At 48.9% G+C, this 20,602-nt stretch overlaps 1 protein-coding gene across 1 annotated transcript; it reads left to right on the forward strand.

Annotated features, from left to right (window-relative positions):
• The first annotated feature begins 5,134 nt into the window (after nucleotides 1-5,134).
• On the forward strand, nucleotides 5,135-8,253 carry LOC142310397 (E3 ubiquitin/ISG15 ligase TRIM25-like). Its single transcript, XM_075347920.1, has one exon. The coding sequence runs from the start codon at nucleotides 5,147-5,149 to the stop codon at nucleotides 6,701-6,703; it is 1,557 nt and encodes a 518-aa protein (XP_075204035.1). The 5' UTR covers nucleotides 5,135-5,146; the 3' UTR covers nucleotides 6,704-8,253.
• Nucleotides 8,254-20,602: the final 12,349 nt, after the last annotated feature.

Genomic DNA, 20,602 nt, shown 5'->3' on the forward strand with positions numbered 1-20,602 from the left:
AACCCTTGTACAAGTATGTTAGCATAGCTGAAAACTATTTTGCTGATTAGAGAAGCTATAAAACTGACCTTCCTTTGAGCTAGTTGAGAATCTGGAGCATTACATTTGCTGGTTCCATTAAACTGTCAAAATGGCCAGAAAAAGAGACCTTTCATGTGAAACTCGACAGTCTATTCTTGTTCTTAGAAATTAAGGATATTCCATGTGAGTAATTGCCAATAAACTGATTTCCTACAACGGTGTGTACTAATCCTTTCAGAGGAGAGCACAAACAGCTGAGCAACAAGACAAGTACATTAAAGTCTCTATTGAGAAATCGACGCCTCACAGGTTCTCAAGCTGGCAGCTTCTTTAAATAGTACCCGCAAAACGCCAGTGTCAATGTCTACAGTGAAGAGGCGACTCAAAGATGCTGGCCTTCAGGGCAGAGTGGCAAATAAAAAGCCATATCTGAGACTGGCTAATAAAAGTAAAAGAACACAGACATTGCACAGAGGAAGACTGGAAAAAAGTGTTATGGACAGACTAATCGAAGTTTGAGGTGTTTGATCACACAGAAGAACATTTGTGAGACGCAGAACTACTGAAAAGATGCTGGAAGAGTGCCTGACGCCATCTGTCAAGCATGGTGGAGGTAATGTGATGGTCTGGGGTTGCTTTGGTGCTGGTAAAGTAGGAGATTTGTACTAGGGAAAAGGGATTTTGAATAAGGAAGGCTATCACTCCATTTTGCAACGCCATACCCTGTGGACAGCGCTTAGTTGGAGCCAATTTCATCCTACAACAGGACAATGACCCAAAGCACACCTCCAAATTATACAGGAACTATTTAGGGAAGAAGCAGGCAGCTGGTATTCTATCTGTAATAGAGGGGCCAGCCCAATCACCTGATCTCAACCCTATTGAGCTGTTGTGGGAGCAGCTTGACCGTATGGTGCGCAAAAAGTGCCCATCAAGCCAATCCAACTTGTGGGAGCTGCTTCTGGAAGCATGGGGTGAAATATCTCCAGATTACCGCCGTAAATTAACAGCTAGAATGCCAAAGGTCTGCAAAGCTGGAATTGCTGCAAAGAAGCATTCTGTGACGAAAGCAAAGTCTGAAGGAGAAAATTATTTGAAGTAAAAATCATTATTTTTAACCTTCTCAATGTCTGGACTATATTTTCTATTCATTAAGCAACTCATTTGATAAATAAAAGTATGATTTTTCATGGAAAAGACAAAATTGTCTGGGTGACCCCAAACCTTTGAACTGTAGTGTATATAATATATTGTATATGGGGCAGCTAAGTCTTTGGCTTTACCCAGAAAGAAACAACATAGGACGATGAAACTTTACATTTATGCCACATACTCTCCACTGATGGTAACACACTTCTTACATCGGTACTCCAAGTTCTGTAAGCCCAGCAAAAAGAAGGATTTTTTTTTTGTGCCTCAAACCAGTGCCTCAAATCTGTGGCAGCCATGGCTTCAGAAATGATGTGTAATTTGGTACCCTTGAGGTGTTTCTTCAGGTTTGGAAACAGATGATAGACGGAGGGAGCTAGATCTGGTGAATAAAATTGGTGGTCAACCAGCTGGAAGCCCATCTCTGCCAGTTTTGCTGTGGTCGTTTGTGCAATGTGAGCGCAGGTGATGTCTTGCAGGAACAAGATTCCTTTGTACAGCTTGCAGTGCCTTTTGGCCTTCAGAACTGCCTTCAATTGGTCCAAAACTTCAATGTAATATGTTACATTGACGGTGGAACCCTTTTTGAAGGTAGTCCACTAACAGCATGCCCTCCTTATTCCAGAACACAGATGCCATCACCTTAGTGGCTGATTCTTGCACCCTGAACTTCTTTAGATGAGGAGAACCACTGTGCTTCCACTCTTTTTGACTGCTCCTTGTTTTCAGTGTCATACAAATAAATCCAGATCTCATCCATAGTGACCAGTCGATCCAGAAAGTTCTTATCAGTACAGAAACACTGACAAATGGACCGGGAAGTTTTCACTCGCACTCTTCTATGATTTGTTGTCAAACATTTGGGGACCCTCTTTGCAGAAGCTTCCTCATGTCCAAATGTTCATGGATAATGACACAAACACAATCATGGGAAATCCCCATGATGTCTGCTATTGTTTTATCTGAAGTTCGTCGATTCTCCAGAATGAGGTTGTCCACAGCATCGACGATCTCTGGAACAACCACTCTGGGTCGGCCAGGACGTTCCTCATTATTGGAGCTGAAGTGGCCAGTTTTAAGTTTGGCAACCCAGCTCTTAACTGTGGAATATGAAGGGCATTGATTCCCCCCCCCCCCCCTTCCCCCATTGTCTGCGACATATCACCATGAATATCCCTTGCGGACTTTCCTTGCAGAAACAAGAATTTTATCATTCCTCTGCTCTCAGTTGCTGTGAATATCTCATTAGACTCCGCCATTTCCCACGTCTCTCAGTTGCTGTGAATATCTCATTAGACTCCGCCATTTCCCACGTGTGTACAACACTTTTGCCATAAGCAACAAACCCAAAATTTCGAAAACCTATATTAGACACATAAGGCTTTCATGTGATGTAACATTCGTTATCATAGAAACAAAGCCAAAGACTTATCAACAGCCCCTCTTATTTGTGTGTGTGTGTGTGTGTATATAATATAGTATGTGTGTATGTATGTATATAATGTATGTGTATATATGTGTATGTGTGTGTAATAAATATATATATATTTGTGTGTGACGCCCTGGCCTATCAGGTCGTCACAGGGTATTGTGCAATCTGCCCTTCTGCACAGTATCCACCCTCCTTGGTTACGGATCCTGGTCCTTTGGTGTTGCTAACACCTTAGCCAATCAAACTCCTAGGAACACTTTGCACTTTTCCCACCAGACACACCATTGGGGGGCCTGAAGGGAATAGGGCCGCCCACATGGGGGGTTGGTGAGGGAAGTAAGTGACAGTTGAGTTGAGCTGGAGTTGAGTAGGAGAGAGGAGTGAAGTGGTGACCCTCGTGAGGAGAGGTCACGGAGCAGGGCTCCTGAGTATTAGGTGGCAGACGTTTGTCTGGGCCTAGTAGGAGCTGGAATCCCGGTCGCAGGGGATAGTGTCGAGGGGCACGGACAGCTGAGGAGGGCAGCCGGCGGCCTTGAGCTATCACAGGGCAGGGGCCAGGGCACGACTGGGTACGTGGACCCTAGGCCGGAAAGTAGCTTCACGTGTTCCGGTAATTTACCTGACGAGTGAAGACTTCAAGATTCATCTGCAACCCGCTCCAAAATCTGGGTACTAGTGCACCGATGGGATAGGACTTTACCCAATACAGTCCAAAGAAATCCTACGTGTGAACCCTGAGAGCAAGCTCACTCCGTTAGCCATACGGGTGGGCGGGACCCGAAGAGTTTTATACCAGAGGGTCCAACAGAGACAAAGGTGCCAAGGACAGGGCCACAGGCTAACAGCAACACCAAGGGCACGGACCGACGCGTGCTCCCTACCAGTTGCAGTAGTGCTCAGAATTCTGGTTTACAAGCTGTCGGTGTTGTTATTTCCTGGACTGAGTGAGTACACTGAAAACCCCTGTCCCGGTCCCCAACGGCACCCAGGCACCAACCACCCGACGGGCCCCGGGACACAAACCACCTACCCACAGAAAGGTTAAACATCAGGCTGCCGCACCATCACCGGGCTCCCCAACGGCAGCGGTGGTCCCTCACCACACCACACACCGTGGGTGACGTCACAAACTTTCTAACCCCTTTGCACATATACTTCCCTCTTTTAATTCGAGTGTCCGCGCGGACCCCCCGGACCCGGAGACCCCTTGAGCCACCGCAGCTCCGGATCCCAGTGGCTCGGCCGCTGGCGTGGTGGCAGTGTGGCGCCCCTGACATGGCCACTGAGTACTGCACCCATGCTGGGGGCAGTACAACACAAGTAATCCAGAAGGCTGCCCGAGGTGTGATTACACAGGCGCATAGTAATCAGGTCTCCCACATCTACCTTTGATCAGGACCCCTGGGGAATTCAGGAGGGGGCGTGGCCTCCATGTCCACTCAAGGGGTGTGGTAGAGAGTCTGGTTGCTAAGTTGCGTAGGCAGGCACAGTGGGGAGGGAGTAGAGAGGAGTCTGGAGTGGAGCTCAGGGAGAGCAGATGTGCAGGACCCACTAGTCAGACAACGCACGTGCAGTGGCTACCGACGGGGGAGATCGGTCACCTGGTAGTGCCACCTGAAATGCACTCAAGGCTAGAAAGAGCAAAGGGGTTGCGGAGTACGGGGACTGCCAGGGAGGTACCAGGCCCGTAAGGGTTACAGGTCCCAGTGCAGAGATTCATTCAGTTTTCCCTGCCAAACCTGCCGGAGGGGGCATTTCAGACCCTCACCATAACACCAGAGTCCGCAGCCACGTAGCAAAAAAGAGAGGGCCCATAGCTCACAGGAGGCAAGTAGCCGGAGTGACCTGGTCCAGGCTACAAGCAAACGGGCCGAAACAAGGGGAGAATAGGCATCAGCAACTTCCCTGGGCGACCCCAGCAGGACTACAAGTTGGGGGTCACCCCAAAAACGACAGGGCTAGGAGGGCGAGTCGGTAGTCACCCTCAAAAGTCAGCTAGACGGAGTGCCTGGTTTCCTCTGGTTCATCCCAGCTATGCCCGGGTACTCACACTGCCATCAATTGTGAGTAAAAACCCTGAAAGACTGTCTGGACTGTGCCTGACTCATTCTGCTACTTGTGGTTCCACACACTCCAACCGGACCCTGGGGCCTGCCTCACTCTCGGGAGGCCACAACACCCAGCTGCACACACCAGCCCCAGGCGTTCCTGAACCTGCAGCGGCGGTCCCCTGACTGCAATACCGAGAGTGGCTTCACGAAAATCCAAAGAAGATAACTTACCTGTGACCAGACCATCCCACGTGGAGTCCCTGAAGGTAATGCTACACAACACCTGTGGGGCTTCACAGCAGTACATATATATAATACATAAGCAAGCAAGTTACATGTAAACAATAACCATTGTTTCCTCTGACATTCAGCTAACATTGAGGTTCCAATGAGAGAGTTGGAATGAATACAAGGAGTTAACAGGGAGTGGAAATCATGACAAACAGACTTCCTCAAGGTGTTTTCTAGTTTTGCCTTCATTCACTATACAACAATGGCCTCTGCTGATCTGAAGGACGAGCTAACCTGTTCCATCTGCCTGACCCTCTACTCCGATCCCGTAACACTGAAATGTGGACACAACTTCTGCCGGGAGTGCATAGAAAGTGTGCTGGATACACAGAAGGGATCTGAAGCCTATACCTGCCCTGAATGCAGAGCAGAGTTCCTGGAACGTCCTGTCCTGCAGAGGAACACCACCCTCTGTAACATAGCGGAGCATTTCCTTTCTCAGGAGGAGCAAGAAGGGACTGAAGTATTTTGCACGTACTGTATTCACACACCTGTGGTAGCATCTAAAACGTGTTTGATGTGCGAAGCTTCTCTGTGTGACCTTCACTTGGCAGTACACAGCAAGTCCCCAGAACATGTCTTAATCCAACCAACAAAGTCCTTCAGGAATAGAAGATGTTCTCACCATAAGAAGCCCCTCATGTATTACTGCACTGAGGATGCTGAGTGTTTGTGTGCTTTCTGCTGCCTTGGGGAGAAGCACAGAGGACACAAAGTTGAATTCCTACATGAAGCCGTAATAAAAAAACAAGAAAAGCTGAAGACTTTTCAAGGCCATATCCTAAAAGAAAGGGAAAAGATTGAAACGCGTGTGAATCGTCTTCAGGACCATCTAAGGGACATCCCAGAAAAGGCAACCGGTATTGTGGAGAGAGTGGGTGTCCAGCTTCAAGACCTCAAGAAGAAGCAGGATAACTTGGAGATCCATGTTCTGAAAGAGGTATCGAAGCAACAAGAGCAAGTGTCAATGTCTGTGTCTGACCTGATCCAGCAGCTGGAAAAAAAGAGGGACACTCTGTCCTGGAAACTGACCACTATGGAGAAACTATGTCAGATGACCGATCCTCTCCTTTACTTACAAGCAGATAGAAATTACTTTACTGAAATAGTGGAAGATGGTGAGATAAATCTCAAAGAGACTGAAGCTGCTGATCTGGCTGAAGATCTGATCAACAAGACCCTAATATCTGGTATAATGAATATAATGTCTGACCTACAGAAAGGATACTATGTGCAGGAGGCGGCTGGCATATTATTGGATGTGCACACTGCTTCTAATGATGTGCACATCTCAGGGGACCTGAAAACCAGTTCATCGTCAAACGTAAATCTGGGTCGTCCTGAAACCCCTCAAAGATTTGAGGATCTTAGAGTTTTAAGCATGGAGGGTTTTTCTAAGGGAAGACTTTACTGGGATGTAGAAGTCAGTAAGGAGGGTAGCTGGAGAGTCGGGATGGCCTATCCGAGTATTCAACGAAGAGGAGAAAATTCCCATGTTGGAGCCAATACGAAGTCCTGGGGTCTTCGCAGGTTTAAGAATCAGTACTCCGTTAGGCATGACAAGAAAGAAATCACTGTCGAGGGCCAAGCTACTTGCTACAAAGTGAGGATATATCTAGATTACACGGGTGGGCTTCTGTCTTTTTATGAGCTGGCTAACACGATGAGACATTTATATACTTACAATGCCACCTTCACAGAGGCGCTCTACCCAGTGATCGCTGTGTGGGATAATGCTTGGGCGAGGGTCTTAAATTAAGCTTACTTTGTTTCTTCAGGTACAGTAATTTAAAGCAAGTTCTAATATAGAAAGAAACTACATTAGATGTAACCTGGATGCTAAATTGGCTCTTGAAATGTTCAGCTTTTATATCCTTTATGTGGTGGGAATAAATGATTGAAATATAAATCAGAGAGAGCAAATAACTTTTGTTTTTTTTATATTGTAAATAGATTGCTTTAATAGTTTAAAACTGACCCACTGTACATTATTGCCCAGAGCTGCATTCACAATTCAGCTGTTTTGTAACTAGAAACCCACAGCAATCTTGGACCAAGTTCCCTAGATCGATGCGTTTCGTGATGCTGCAGATTTTCTGCATAAATTGGCTATCTTAGGCTATTGTGTGCACCTTGAGTATTTGGTGCAGAATGTTTTTTTGCACTTTTTGGCATAAAAATGCACCAAAAAGATGCATGTGCTAATGAAGTCAATGGGTGGAAGGGCTAAAAAAAAAATGAGGCAAAAACGCACCAAGCATTGACATGCTGCAGATTATTCTCTGCACCAAATCTGCAAGGAAAAAATAAACAGTGCACAGAACTTCAGAATTCTCATGGACTTTACTGGCAACGTTTATTGGTAGTCTTGTGCGGATTACGTGGTTTGTTTGTTTTTAAGTTTTGTGTCGCAGTAAAAATGCATATTCAGTTTTTTTTATTTGTGTAGTTTCCTCCTCTTCTTCAAGTTTATGGTGGCTATCCACAAAGAATAAAGCATATTTTCTGTAATAGAAAAAAAAAAAGCCCAATGCAGTAGGTATGGGATTTATATAAATCCTATATACTTTGCTAGAAATTTTAATATGCTGCACTGTTTTTCCGCTCTTAAATACGAGTATATACAAGGAAAAAACACTCCCCAAATGATTATTGTGGGGAACATTAATTAAAAACATTTTTTTTACGCAGGCAGGTAATCACAGAACAAATATTCATAGAAATGTTTTGTACTGATCCGCTAGTTTGAGAACATTAAGAAATATTGTCTTTTTGTAATTGCAGTATACTGAGTGCAGCTCTGAAGTAGAAGACCTCATTCTTCTCTCCATTACAATATTAAAAATGTAGAGCACACAAATGGTGTCTAATCTTCACACACCCTATAGACTTTTCTGAGTGATAATAATCAAACCAATCTTTGGTTTAATAAAAAATTGATATGTTTAAGCAACAAAAAATTAAGTAGATACATTCCGCAAAAATATGATCTTGTGAACACCTCAATAAATTATAATGGGTACATACTGTATACAAACTGGGAAAATACTGATAAAATGTGCATGGGATATTGACATCTGAATGATACCTAATACAGGATGTAACTCAGGATCAGTACAGGATAAGTAATGTAATGTATGTACACAGTGACTCCACCAGCAGAATAGTGAGTGCAGCTCTGGAGTATAATACAGGATGTAACTCAGGATCAGTACAGGATAAGTAATGTAATGTATGTACACAGTGACTCCACCAGCAGAATAGTGAGTGCAGCTCTGGAGTATAATACAGGATGTAACTCAGGATCAGTACAGGATAAGTAATGTAATGTATGTACACAGTGACTGCACCAGCAGAATAGTGAGTGCAGCTCTGGAGTATAATACAGGATGTAACTGAGGATCAGTACAGGATAAGTAATATAATGTATGTACACAGTGACTGCACCAGCAGAATAGTGAGTGCAGCTCTGGAGTATAATACAGGATGTAACTGAGGATCAGTACAGGATAAGTAATATAATGTATGTACACAGTGACTGCACCAGCAGAATAGTGAGTGCAGCTCTGGAGTATAATACAGGAGGTAACTCAGGATCAGTACAGGATAAGTAATGTAATGTATGTACACAGTGACTGCACCAGCAGAATAGTGAGTGCAGCTCTGGAGTATAATGCAGGAGGTAACTCGGGATCAGTACAGGATAAGTAATGTAATGTATGTACAGAGTGACTGCACCAGCAGAATAGTGAGTGCATCTCTGGAGTATAATACAGGATGTAACTCAGGATCAGTACAGGGTAAGTAATGTAATGTATGTACACAGTGACTGCACCAGCAGAATAGTGAGTGCAGCTCTGGAGTATAATACAGGATGTAACTCAGGATCAGTACAGGGTAAGTAATGTAATGTATGTACACAGTGACTGCACTAGAGTTATTACCTCGTAAAATTACACTGGTGAAAATTTGAAAAATTTGTCGAGGTCAGGAAGGTGAAATCATGCTCAGGGGTGAAGGGGTAAATGTATTTAATATTAGTGATAACTAATTGGTATATTGCATATCCATTCCGGTAATCCATGGTGTATACGCAGGAATCTGCTTGAGTTCTGCAGTAAAACCTTTGAATAAACCTGTCTCTGACAATGTGAATGTGTTATTTGTGATTATTTTTATTGGGCCTTTATAGAGTACTTTACCTCTTTTGACATGATGAGAAAGCATTGGGGCAAGACATTCATGTTTTACTGGTGTCGTAGTGTCTTTATTATCCATCTATCTCATCTGACATATTTTTAATTCAAGTGCTGAATATACCGTATATTGTGTGTGTGTGTGTGTGTGTGTACATCTATATATATAATTGCCTTATTCTGTCTGTCTTGCTCCAAAATTGTGTCCTTACAGTGGCAACCGTCGGATTGGCCGCTGGGCTCGGCCTGGCCCCACCCCCCCCACGAATTGGCCGCTTGGCATGGCCCCGCCCCCAGCATGGATTAACCGTTTGGCCAGGCCCGCCCCCCCCCCCACGCGATGCCCGCTAGGCCACGCCCCCACGCAATGCCCGCTAGGCCACGCCCCGCACGCAATGCCCGCTAGGCCACGCCCCCACACGCGATGCCCGCTAGGCCACGCCCCCCGCATGCGATGCCCGCTAGGCCACGCCCCCCGCATGCGATGCCCGCTAGGCCACGCCCCCCGCATGCGATGCCCGCTAGGCCACGTCCCCCCGCACGCGATTTTCGCTAGGCCACGCCCCTGCAAGCGATGCCCCGCTAGGCCACCCCACCCGCACGCAATGCCCGCTAGGCCACGCCCCCACGTGATACCCACTAGGCCACGCCCCCCACACGCGATGCCCGCTAGGCCACACCCCCCTCACGCGATGCCCATTCGGCCACGCCACCTCACACGATGCCCATTCAGAATGGGGGGATGAAACACGATGGGGGGTGTACAGCATGGGGGATGGAGCACGATGGGGGGTGCAGCATGGGGATGGAGCACGATAGGGGGTGCGCAGCATGGGGGATGGCGCAGCATGGGGGATGGAGCACGATGGGGAGTGCAGCATGGGGGATGGAGCACGATGGGGGGTGCCCAGAATGGGGGGATGAAACACGATGGGGGGTGCGCAGCATGGGGGATGGAGCAATATGGGGGGTGCGCAGCATAGGGGATGGAGCAATATGGGGGGTGCGCAGCATGGGGGATGGAGCACGATGGGGGGTGCGCAGCATGGGGGATGGAGCACGATGGGGGGTGCGCAGCATGGGGGATGGAGCACGATGGGGGGTGCAGCATGGGGGGTGGACCACGATCGGGGGTGCACACCTCCCCCCAAAACACACACACACCGCCACACACGCACCGCACAACACACCACACACACACACTGGGAACCACAAACTCTGCCCTACACAGACACCCACACACACACAGACAACGCTGCACACACACAACACCCAACACACAAACACCGCGGCACACACAAATATATGCACATACCGCACAACACACACATTGCACAAAACATACCTCCCCCCCAAAACACACACACGCACCTCACAGCCACACCCACACAAACCGCGCAACACACACAGCACCACACACACAGAATGCTGCAGACACACAGCGCTCCACAAACAACGCAACACACACAACGCAACACACATACAACACCGCTCTCACACACACACACACACACACCACCTGCACACCCAGACAACACCCAGAACATGTACAGCGCCCTACACAAACACTGGCAACTACACACAACATCTATATATATACAGTGCCTACAAGTAGTATTCAACCCCCTGCAGATTAAGCAGGTTTACACATTCGGAATTAACTTGGCATTGTGACATTTGGACTGTAGATCAGCCTGGAAGTGTGAAATGCACTGCAGCAAAAAAGAATGTTATTTCTTTTTTTTATTTTTTTTTTTAAATTGTGAAAAGTTTATTCAGAGGGTCATTTATTATTCAACCCCTCAAACCACAAGAATTCTGTTTGGTTCCCCTAAAGTATTAAGAAGTATTTCAGGCACAAAGAACAATGAGCTTCACATGTTTGGATTAATTATCTCTTTTTCCAGCCTTTTCTGACTAATTAAGACCCTCCCCAAACTTGTGAACAGCACTCATACTTGGTCAACATGGGAAAGACAAAGGAGCATTCCAAGGCCATCAGAGACAAGATCGTGGAGGGTCACAAGGCTGGCGAGGGGTACAAAACCCTTTCCAAGGAGTTGGGCCTACCTGTCTCCACTGTTGGGAGCATCATCCGGAAGTGGAAGGCTTATGGAACTACTGTTAGCCTTCCACGGCCTGGACAGCCTTTGAAAGTTTCCACCCGTGCCGAGGCCAGGCTTGTCCGAAGAGTCAAGGCTAACCCAAGGACAACAAGGAAGGAGCTCCGGGAAGATCTCATGGCAGTGGGGACATTGGTTTCAGTCAATACCATAAGTAACGTACTCCACCGCAATGGTCTCCGTTCCAGATGAGCCCGTAAGGTACCTTTACTTTCAAAGCGTCATGTCAAGGCTCGTCTACAGTTTGCTCATGATCACTTGGAGGACTCTGAGACAGACTGGTTCAAGGTTCTCTGGTCTGATGAGACCTAGATCGAGATCTTTGGTGCCAACCACACACGTGACGTTTGGAGACTGGATGGCACTGCATACGACCCCAAGAATACCATCCCTACAGTCAAGAATGGTGGTGGCAGCATCATGCTGTGGGGCTGTTTCTCAGCCAAGGGGCCTGGCCATCTGGTCCGCATCCATGGGAAAATGGATAGCACGGCCTACCTGGAGATTTTGGCTAAGAACCTCCGCTCCTCCATCAAGGATCTTAAGATGGGTCGTCATTTCATCTTCCAACAAGACAATGACCCAAAGCACACAGCCAAGAAAACCAAGGCGTGGTTCAAGAGGGAAAAAATCAAGGTGTTGCAGTGGCCTAGTCAGTCTCCTGACCTTAACCCAATTGAAAACTTGTGGAAGGAGCTCAAGATTAAAGTCCACATGAGACACCCAAAGAACCTAGATAACTTGGAGAAGATCTGCATGGAGGAGTGGGCCAAGATAACTCCAGAGACCTGTGCCAGCCTGATCAGGTCTTTATAAAAGACGATTATTAGCTGTAATTGCAAACAAGGGTTATTCCACAAAATATTAAACCTAGGGGTTGAATAATAATTGACCCACACTTTTTTATGTTGAAAATTTATTAAAATTTAACTGAGCAACATAACTTGTTGGTTTGTAAGATTTATGCATCTGTTAATAAATCCTGCTCTTGTTTGAAGTTTGCAGGCTCTAACTTATTTGCATCTTATCAAACCTGCTAAATCTGCAGGGGGTTGAATACTACTTGTAGGCACTGTATATAACAAAAATCATACATTAATTACACAATACGTAAATTCTAGAATACCCGATGTGTTAGAATCGGGCCACCTTCTAGTGTTTATATATGGACAGGAATATTTTTTTATGAAGAAAACTGGCTCTAATATGTAGATGACTGATGCAAAACTAGTAGGCTGAAATATCAGGTCTATAATAATGTCACTCGTGAGGTTTTAACTCTGTGGAGAAAGCAGGATATGGACATCTCTACAACTCTTCGTATTTATGGTAACTTTTACACATTTGTATTTCTTTCATACATGATAAATAAGTTGAGGAATAAGAAGAGTTTACATTATACGTTACGTCACCCCTTCCCAGCATATGACGTACTAGTTCATATTTTTGCAATGACTTCCCGTTAATGGATGTAATGGTATGTCATTTGGGAACATGATCATCGTATCAAGACACAGTGGATGCTGTCCTCGAAATGAAGCAATCTTCACTCCTCACTAAGGAGTTGTCCCCATTCCCTGGTGCCTGGGATTGCAGCATTTACACATTTAAAAGCCCTATCTTGGGGCTGCATGGCACTTCATCATGACCCTGGAATTGCTGACTCCGGTCTTCCTCCCGTCTCCTTCCACCATTCCCATTCTTATCTAAAATGACTACGCAGACACCGAATATCTTTTGGATAATTCTGGCCATAGCAGCCATTTTATTAACATAAATACATAACCAATAAAATTGCAATATGGTAAGGTCCTTGAAGCTACAACCCTGGTGATCCCCATAAACCGAACCATAAAACCAACTTGCTCCCAGCCGTTACCCACACTGGCTCAGGCGCACCAAACTGTAAGGGTTAATCCTTCGTTAACCCCAACACACCCACAGGGGCCCCGATATCCCCGTCGGGATTCCCCTCCAAATCACCAGGTGACCAGCAATTATGCCAATGAGGGGATCCACACCCGTATGGATTCCCCGAACAATTTTAAACCAACTTCAAGGACCCACCAATAACACGCCACAACGAAGGCACCTTGATAACCTTCAAGTGCCTGAGACCCCCCTCAACCTCAGGGCCCTTTCAATACCTCCCTGCAAGCCGAGGGTCCACAAATCGATCCCTACCGCATTTAAGTGTACCCCATCCGCCAACCAAAATTCCTCTTCCGTCCTTTCCAACTCCACATGCCGGATACAAACACCCCCATTCCGACTAACAAACTTTGAAATCGCCCTATTAACCTTCGCCCGCGCCTTGTTCAGCCTCTCAACAGACCGCGCCTTCCGCCAACTCCTTCTCGCCACCATCTCTGACCAAACTACCGTAATCCCTGGAAAAGACACCCATAGCCGCAACAAGTCGTGCTTGATGTCTTTTATTAGGATTCTGAAAGGCCTTTCCCCTAGATCGTTCCCCCCAACGTGTAAGACCAACACTTCAGGAGGCCTGTCTAATCGGGCATATTTATGCACCTCTTGTAACACCCTGCTCCACCCTAACCCCCGAACCCCGAGCCATCGTACGAGAGCCACGTCCCTGGCGAAGCCTAACTGTCTCCCGTTCCTTCTCGCATCCGCTCGCCGGGCTCCCCAATACACGTAAGAATGGCCCAAGATCCAGACCAGCGGGGGGGAGGGAAGGGGTGTTTCTGCAATACAAAAGCACAAACAAACAACCATTTTAGTGCCTGATACCCTCAAACGAAACACCCACACCCCGGCCGCCCCCCCCCCCCCCATTCACCGAAAGAGTCCCCACTCAGCTTCTGACCACCGCCTGGGGGCGGACGTACAACTTAAAACGCCCCGACTTCCACCTACCAATCTGTTTAACCGCGTCTTCAGACAAACCGCACATGGATGCTTCTGTTGCCGCCCCTATGCGAAAAGAATGCGATCCGAAAGACTTAGGGTCTAACCCCAACGCCTTCAAACACGCCCTGAAAACACTCACAAACTGATATCGTGATAAGAAAGACCCGTCGTCATGACATAACAGCGGGCCGTCCACCTTTTTACGAATCTGGTCAAAATTCTTGAAACACCTCAACGGGCACATATCCGATCCCCTAACCGCTCCCAAACACACTCGCTTCCCTGCCCCCCGTTGATCAGTTTTAGATTTACTTATCCAAAATTCAATTCCCCTGTCCACCGCCATAATGTCACCACGACTCAAACCCCCGGGGGACACCTTACTGGGAGATACCAATTCCCCAACCCGCAGGGCTCCAAAAAACGCCAAGGAAAACGCTAACCTAAACAAATGTTCCTCAAACGGAGATGTACAGACCTCCCCCAACACCCCACCCAGCCGTTCCAATAATCCGAATGACACTGGTCGTCTACCATCCAATAGCTTTCGTCCTCTTCGAAAACCCTTCAACGCCTGGACAACCAAAAAACACTTAGTTAAATCTCGTAACCCTCGTAACCGAAAACCAAATGCTAACCCTGCCATGAAACGATTTGCCTTCGCAACCGACCACCCTGCTACTGCCGCTTCCCCCAACTTTTCCAACAATATACCCAACTGATCCTCTTCAGAAAAATCCCCACCCTGTAACCATTACTCCCACAGCCCCCATGCTGCCTGATATGCTGTCCACGTGTTACCCGACAAGGACACCCGAATTAGCGGTCCCGCTGCCCGAAGACCACGTTCCAAAGGTGTGCTGGGCACTCCAACCCGCTGGACTCTGCCTCTGGTGCGCAAACCCGGAACCGATCCCACTGAAAACGAGAGAGGGAATCAGCTATTAGGTTCTGAACACCTGGCACATGAGTCGCCGTAATACATGCGTTAATTTGCAGACAAACCAATACCAATTCCCGCAACACCCGAACGACCGGAGGAGAGGACGCCGAAAACTGATTAATCGCCAGCACCACCCCCATGTTGTCACAGTTAAAACGAATCTTCTGTTTGCCAACTGGCCTCTCCAAAGATGAAGTGCCACCATTATTGGAAAAATTTCCAACAGCGCCACATTCTTTGTCAGGCCTTCAGCCGTCCAGTTGGCCGGCCACCGACCCACACACCACTGACCCTGGAAGAAAGCTCCGAAACCTGAACTGCCCGCCGCATCCGTAAACAACTCCAAGTCAAAATTGTCCACTGCATCCTCCATTATCAGGGAACGACCGTTGTAGTGTTCCAAAAACTGTCCCCACACTGCTAAGTCCGCTTTGTGGTCTGCTGATAACCGAACGTAATGGTGCGGAGCAAGCACCCCCGCCGTTGCCCTGGCCAGTTGTCGCGAAAAAATCCGGCCCATTGGCATCACCCTACAAGCAAAGTTAAGTTTTCCCAGTAGGGACTGCACTTCCCTTAATTGCAGTTTCTTCACCCGCCGTGCCCTTGCCACCTCGTCCCTCATGGCCGCAACCTTGTCCTCAGGAAGCCGGACTTCCCAGGCCACTGAATCGATTACAATGCCCAGAAAACTTAAACTAGTAGTTGGTCCCACCGTTTTTTCAGGCGCCAGGGGGACCCCAAATCGGTCCGCAACCCACTCCATAGTTGCCAAAATCCCGGCACACTGAGCCGAATCGGCAGGACCTACACACAAAAAATCATCCAGGTAATGTACCAATGCTGACAAGCCTGAAACGTCCCGAACAACCCACTCCAAAAAGCAACTAAACGTTTCGAAAAATGCGCGTGAGATTGAGCACCCCATGGGCAAACAGCGATCTACAAAATACGCCCCCTCCCAAAAGCCACCCAACAACCGGACACAATCTGCATGCACTGGCAAAAGCCGAAAAGCTGATTCAATATCTGTCTTAGCCATAAGTGCTCCCTTTCCACATTTTTTTACCCAGCTTGTGGCCTCATCAAATGACGTATAAACCACCGAACACAGTTCAGCCGGTATCCCGTCATTTACCGACCTACCTCTTGGGTAAGACAGATGGTGAATCAGCCGGAATTTTCCCGGCTCCTTTTTTGGCACCACCCCCAACGGCGAGACCACTAGATCAGGAAAAGGAGGGGCCTGGAACGGCCCCGCCATCCTCCCCAAAGCCACTTCCTTGCCTAATTTTTCGGCCACAACCCCCGAATGCTGGTAAGCTGACAAAAGGTTCTTCGTCGCCGCCGGCACATTAAAAGTGGGAGCCGGAATTCTGAAACCCTCCCCAAATCCCAACCGCAAAACTTCAGCTTTCTCCCTATCAGGGTACCTATTTAGGTACGGAAGCATCGCGGCTAAGCTCACCGGCGTCAGACCCTTGGGTATGAGTGGTGCCGGGCTTGGATTTGCCTTTCTTAAAGCACTTTGCCGCTCCATGTGAGGTCCCATTACAATGGGTACAGAGGTGCTTAAAACGGCAGGTGGCCCCGAACTTGCATTGCCCCTCATTGAATTGCCAACACACGCCGGGCTTTTGCGAACCCCCCTGACCTTGTTGACTACCGGCACCCTGCGTTCCGGACTGGCCGGCAGACCCGGCCCCGCCCTGAAAGGGCTGGCCATATCTCGACGGCGCCATAACCCGTAACCACAACCCGATGTCCTTTTGGTCCCATCTAATAGAAGGTCGAACGGCCTTCCGCTGACGAAACTGTTCGTCATACCTAAGCCATGTCTGTCCCCCATATACCCTGTAAGCCTCACCAATAGAGTCCATATAGCAAAACAAATGTGAACAGTTCTCCGGCGCCTTCTCGCCTATCACACTCGCCAAAATAGCAAAAGCCTGCAACCAATTAGTGAACGTCTGAGGGATCAAGCGCCATCGCCGCTTCTTCTCCTCTTCTTTCTTGCTCTCATCCTTTTTACCTTTGTCCAAATTAAATTTTGCCAACGGCAGCAGGGAGAAGATCTCTACGTATTCATCCTTCCATATCTTCTCCTTCACCTCTGTCTTAAGATGGGAACCCAAGGGACCCTCAAAACAGACGAAAACCTCGCCCCGCGCCCGATCATCCAAATGAAGCCTGTCCTCCTTATTCTTTTCCGTCTGAACCGACACTGACACCGGGGAAGCAATACCCGCCACCGGCGTTTCACTAATGCCCAAGGGAGGTGGATTAATCCAAGCCCCCACTGGCCCTGAGTGTTCCCGTGCCCCCCCAATCCGCTCCAGCAACGTACGCACACAGCCTATAAGCTCTACCACTTCCCCCCTTCCTGACACATATCCTCCACCCCCCGTGGGTATCCCCTGCCTAAACCCTGGGTGACCTACATCCCCCCTTGCGTTCTGTACCTGACAATACTGGGCAGACAAACAAGACATAGAACCATACTCACCGGGCTGCACGAGGGTAGCGGCCCCGTCAGCCGGACTACCAGACTCCTGACGTCCCTCCGGCTGCTCAGTAGACTCCTGGCTCCGCACCTCCGCTTCGCCGCCGTTGGCCCCTGCTGCTGCAGGGCCGGAAGATCCCTCCAGGAGCTGATCCTGTGGCTGATGTCCGCCCCCCCAGCCGGCTGCCACAGGGGGCTGTCTGCGGTCCTCTGGATCCTGCCGACGCAGCTCCCACATGCCACTCCACGGGGCCCCCCCGTCATTCGGGGCCTCTGCTGATGAGGGCCCTGCACGCCAGGCCCGGTGCACTACAGATCCCAGCCGTCGTGATCCGCCCCCTCCGCTAGGGCCCGCCCCCTCATCTGACCTCCACCGCAGACAGGGCTCAGGGCGCTCGGCCGGCACATCACCAGAGCGCCCCGCCGCAGCTCCGACATCCACCGTTGACACAGTGGGAGCAGGCCCCGCCCCCAACTCCAGCAGAGGCCTGCTCTCCACCGCTGGACCCGGCCGCACTCTTGAATTCCTCCCAGACCGGGGCCTGCTGGACTTTTTTGCACATGGCGCCCGGCCTGGAGGGTCCCCGGGGGGGCTTCTAGTGCGTCGCTGGGCCCGGGGAGTCACCTCAGGGGATAACCGCTCCGGCGGTCTGGATCTCCGGAGGCGCCGCTCACGTGGGGGGGGAGCCCCCACCGCCTCCCGACTCCCTCCGATGAGTCCCTGCACAGACGCCTGCAGCCAGCCTGGAGGATGGTCGCCAGCCGCCGCTCTCAGCCGCTCCAGGATGCGTTCCACAGACTCCATTGCCGCAGGTAAGGTGGCTGCGACTCTTCCTTCAGCTAGGGGAGCGGGAAAGTGCCGCTCCTCCCCTTTGCCCATCCAATCCTTTCAAAACGGGCTCGCTCCCCCTCCCCCCACCCATGACACCCTGACCTCCCCACCAATCAGGGGTCATGCAGGCCTCCGCAAATGCCCCGGGGGGGGAGGGGGGGCAATGCTCCGTCCTCTCTTGATGGTGATTGGTACTGCTAGTCAGCACCAATCATAGCACAAGCTGGAGCTGTAAAGGAGAATTTTAAAATATTTTAATGTAGATATTTTTTGTAATACTCCAATTTTCTGGATGGTTATGATACACTCTGAGAGCATTCTCAAGTTTTTGCATTATAATTTGTCATGCTAGGTACGGGAAACTACCAAGCAAAAGGCAAGGGACACTCTGTGTCTAGGAAAGGGGGAGATGGTGACCCCTGACCAAACCTACTGTTGGTGCCTCACCACCCTAGATAGGTTCCACACCTATGCCGCAAGCCGGATACCTGACCCTAGGTATCCCTAGAGCTGGACCCTAAATAGGGAGTGGGTAGAATGAGCTCTTCATCAACCCCACTAAGCAGTAAAGAAGACAGAAGGAGGACACATGGGCGAAAATGCATGAACTACTTATCCACAGATGACTCAGGTAGAAGTTCAGCAAAGTTTCAGCAACAATACCACAGGTGAGTGCAAGCCACCTGTTTGCAACCAGAGCTTGAATGAATTGAATATCACCAGGACAAGTCCAGGGAGAATGAGCGTATTTAAACCCAAGGGGAAATACAGATGATTAGGGAAGAGGAGCTCTGCTGGGTCTTAATGAGAGAAGGATGAAAACCCAGCAGAGATACCTAGTACACGGAGTACTGACAGCAGGAACAATAGAAAGTCAGGGAGCATTTTGCACAGACAAACGCTGTGACCTTCTATTGCCGGACACCACAGGACTATCTGTCACCACTGTCTGACATAATGATAATGCACGGTGTCCACCCCAAGATGACTCTGAGTTTGACCAACTATTGAAAGTAAAGTTAGGATAGTCATTAACCACTTTTGGCAACACATTTGTTGAGGTTTACATTCCCCAAAAGGACATTTGTCTGAGTCCCTGAGCCACTTCAAGGGCATTCCAAAAATACCTGTCCAGAAAGAGGGCAAGATATTGAATCAAAGTGTATAAATAGTGCGAGAGTACATCCTCAGATTTGGGGTTCACGAAGGGAAGGACACCCAGATTCTCCCTCCTGAATGCCCCCCTGACCCGGGAGAGGGTAAATTGTGTGGGAATTGGTGCACCCACTGCTACCTCTGTGGATAACTTTTACATTGGTACCACACTTTTCAAGTACCTGTCTACCAGAGCTATCACAGCATGCGGTACTGTGCGCACAAACCAGCAAGGCCTCCCTAGGTCGCTAATTGGGCAAAAGCTTTAAGGCCCTGTGCGCACTAGAAAAAAGAATTTTCTTAAGAAAATTCCGGAGGCTCAGTAAGATTTCCGGGAAAATACCGCACCAAAATTTGCATCCAAATCCGCATGCGGTTTGTTGCGTTTTGCTGCGGATTTGGATGTGGATTTGGTGCGGAAATGCCGCAGCCAGCGTCGGAATGGCTACTGGAGGAATCTCCAGTAATACCAGGCCTGGCTGCGGTTACCTGCACTGAACTCTGGAGCTCCCACCTGAGCTCTGGAGTGCAGCCCAGACTAAACTGCGAGCGCCGAGTGATTGATTCCCTGGCGATTGTCGTTTAGTTCAGGCCGGGCTGATCTCCGGCGCTCAGGTGACAGCTCCGGAGTGCAGCCCGGCCTCTCTACAGCTGTTACTTGAGCTCCGGAGATCAGCCCAATCTGAACTAAACTGAACTGCAATCGCCGGGGAAACAATCACTCGGCGCTTGCAGTTTAGTCTATGCTGCACTCCGGAGCTCAAGTGACAGCTCCGGAGTTCAGTGCATGTAACCGCGGCCAGGACTGGTATTACTGGAGCCAGTCCCGCAGCTACCTGCAGAAAAGTGACATGCAATTGTTTTTGCTGCGGGAATCCCCCAGCAAAACATGCAGCTGTCAAAATCCGCCTAGTGCGCACAGCATTTTTTTTACCATAGGATTTGCTGGTGAATCACTGCACAGATGTTATGAACATTTTCTGCAGCGAAACATGCAGCAAAACCACGGGAAATCCACAGGAAATTCCGTCTAGT

This window comes from Anomaloglossus baeobatrachus, chromosome 5 (assembly GCF_048569485.1).
Source record: "Anomaloglossus baeobatrachus isolate aAnoBae1 chromosome 5, aAnoBae1.hap1, whole genome shotgun sequence".
In the NCBI taxonomy this organism is placed as follows: Eukaryota; Metazoa; Chordata; class Amphibia; order Anura; family Aromobatidae; genus Anomaloglossus; species Anomaloglossus baeobatrachus.

Bases quoted from the DNA above. Each gene is read 5' to 3' on its own strand.
- LOC142310397 (XM_075347920.1), top strand. From the start codon at position 5,147: ATGGCCTCTGCTGATCTGAAGGACGAGCTAACCTGTTCCATCTGCCTG.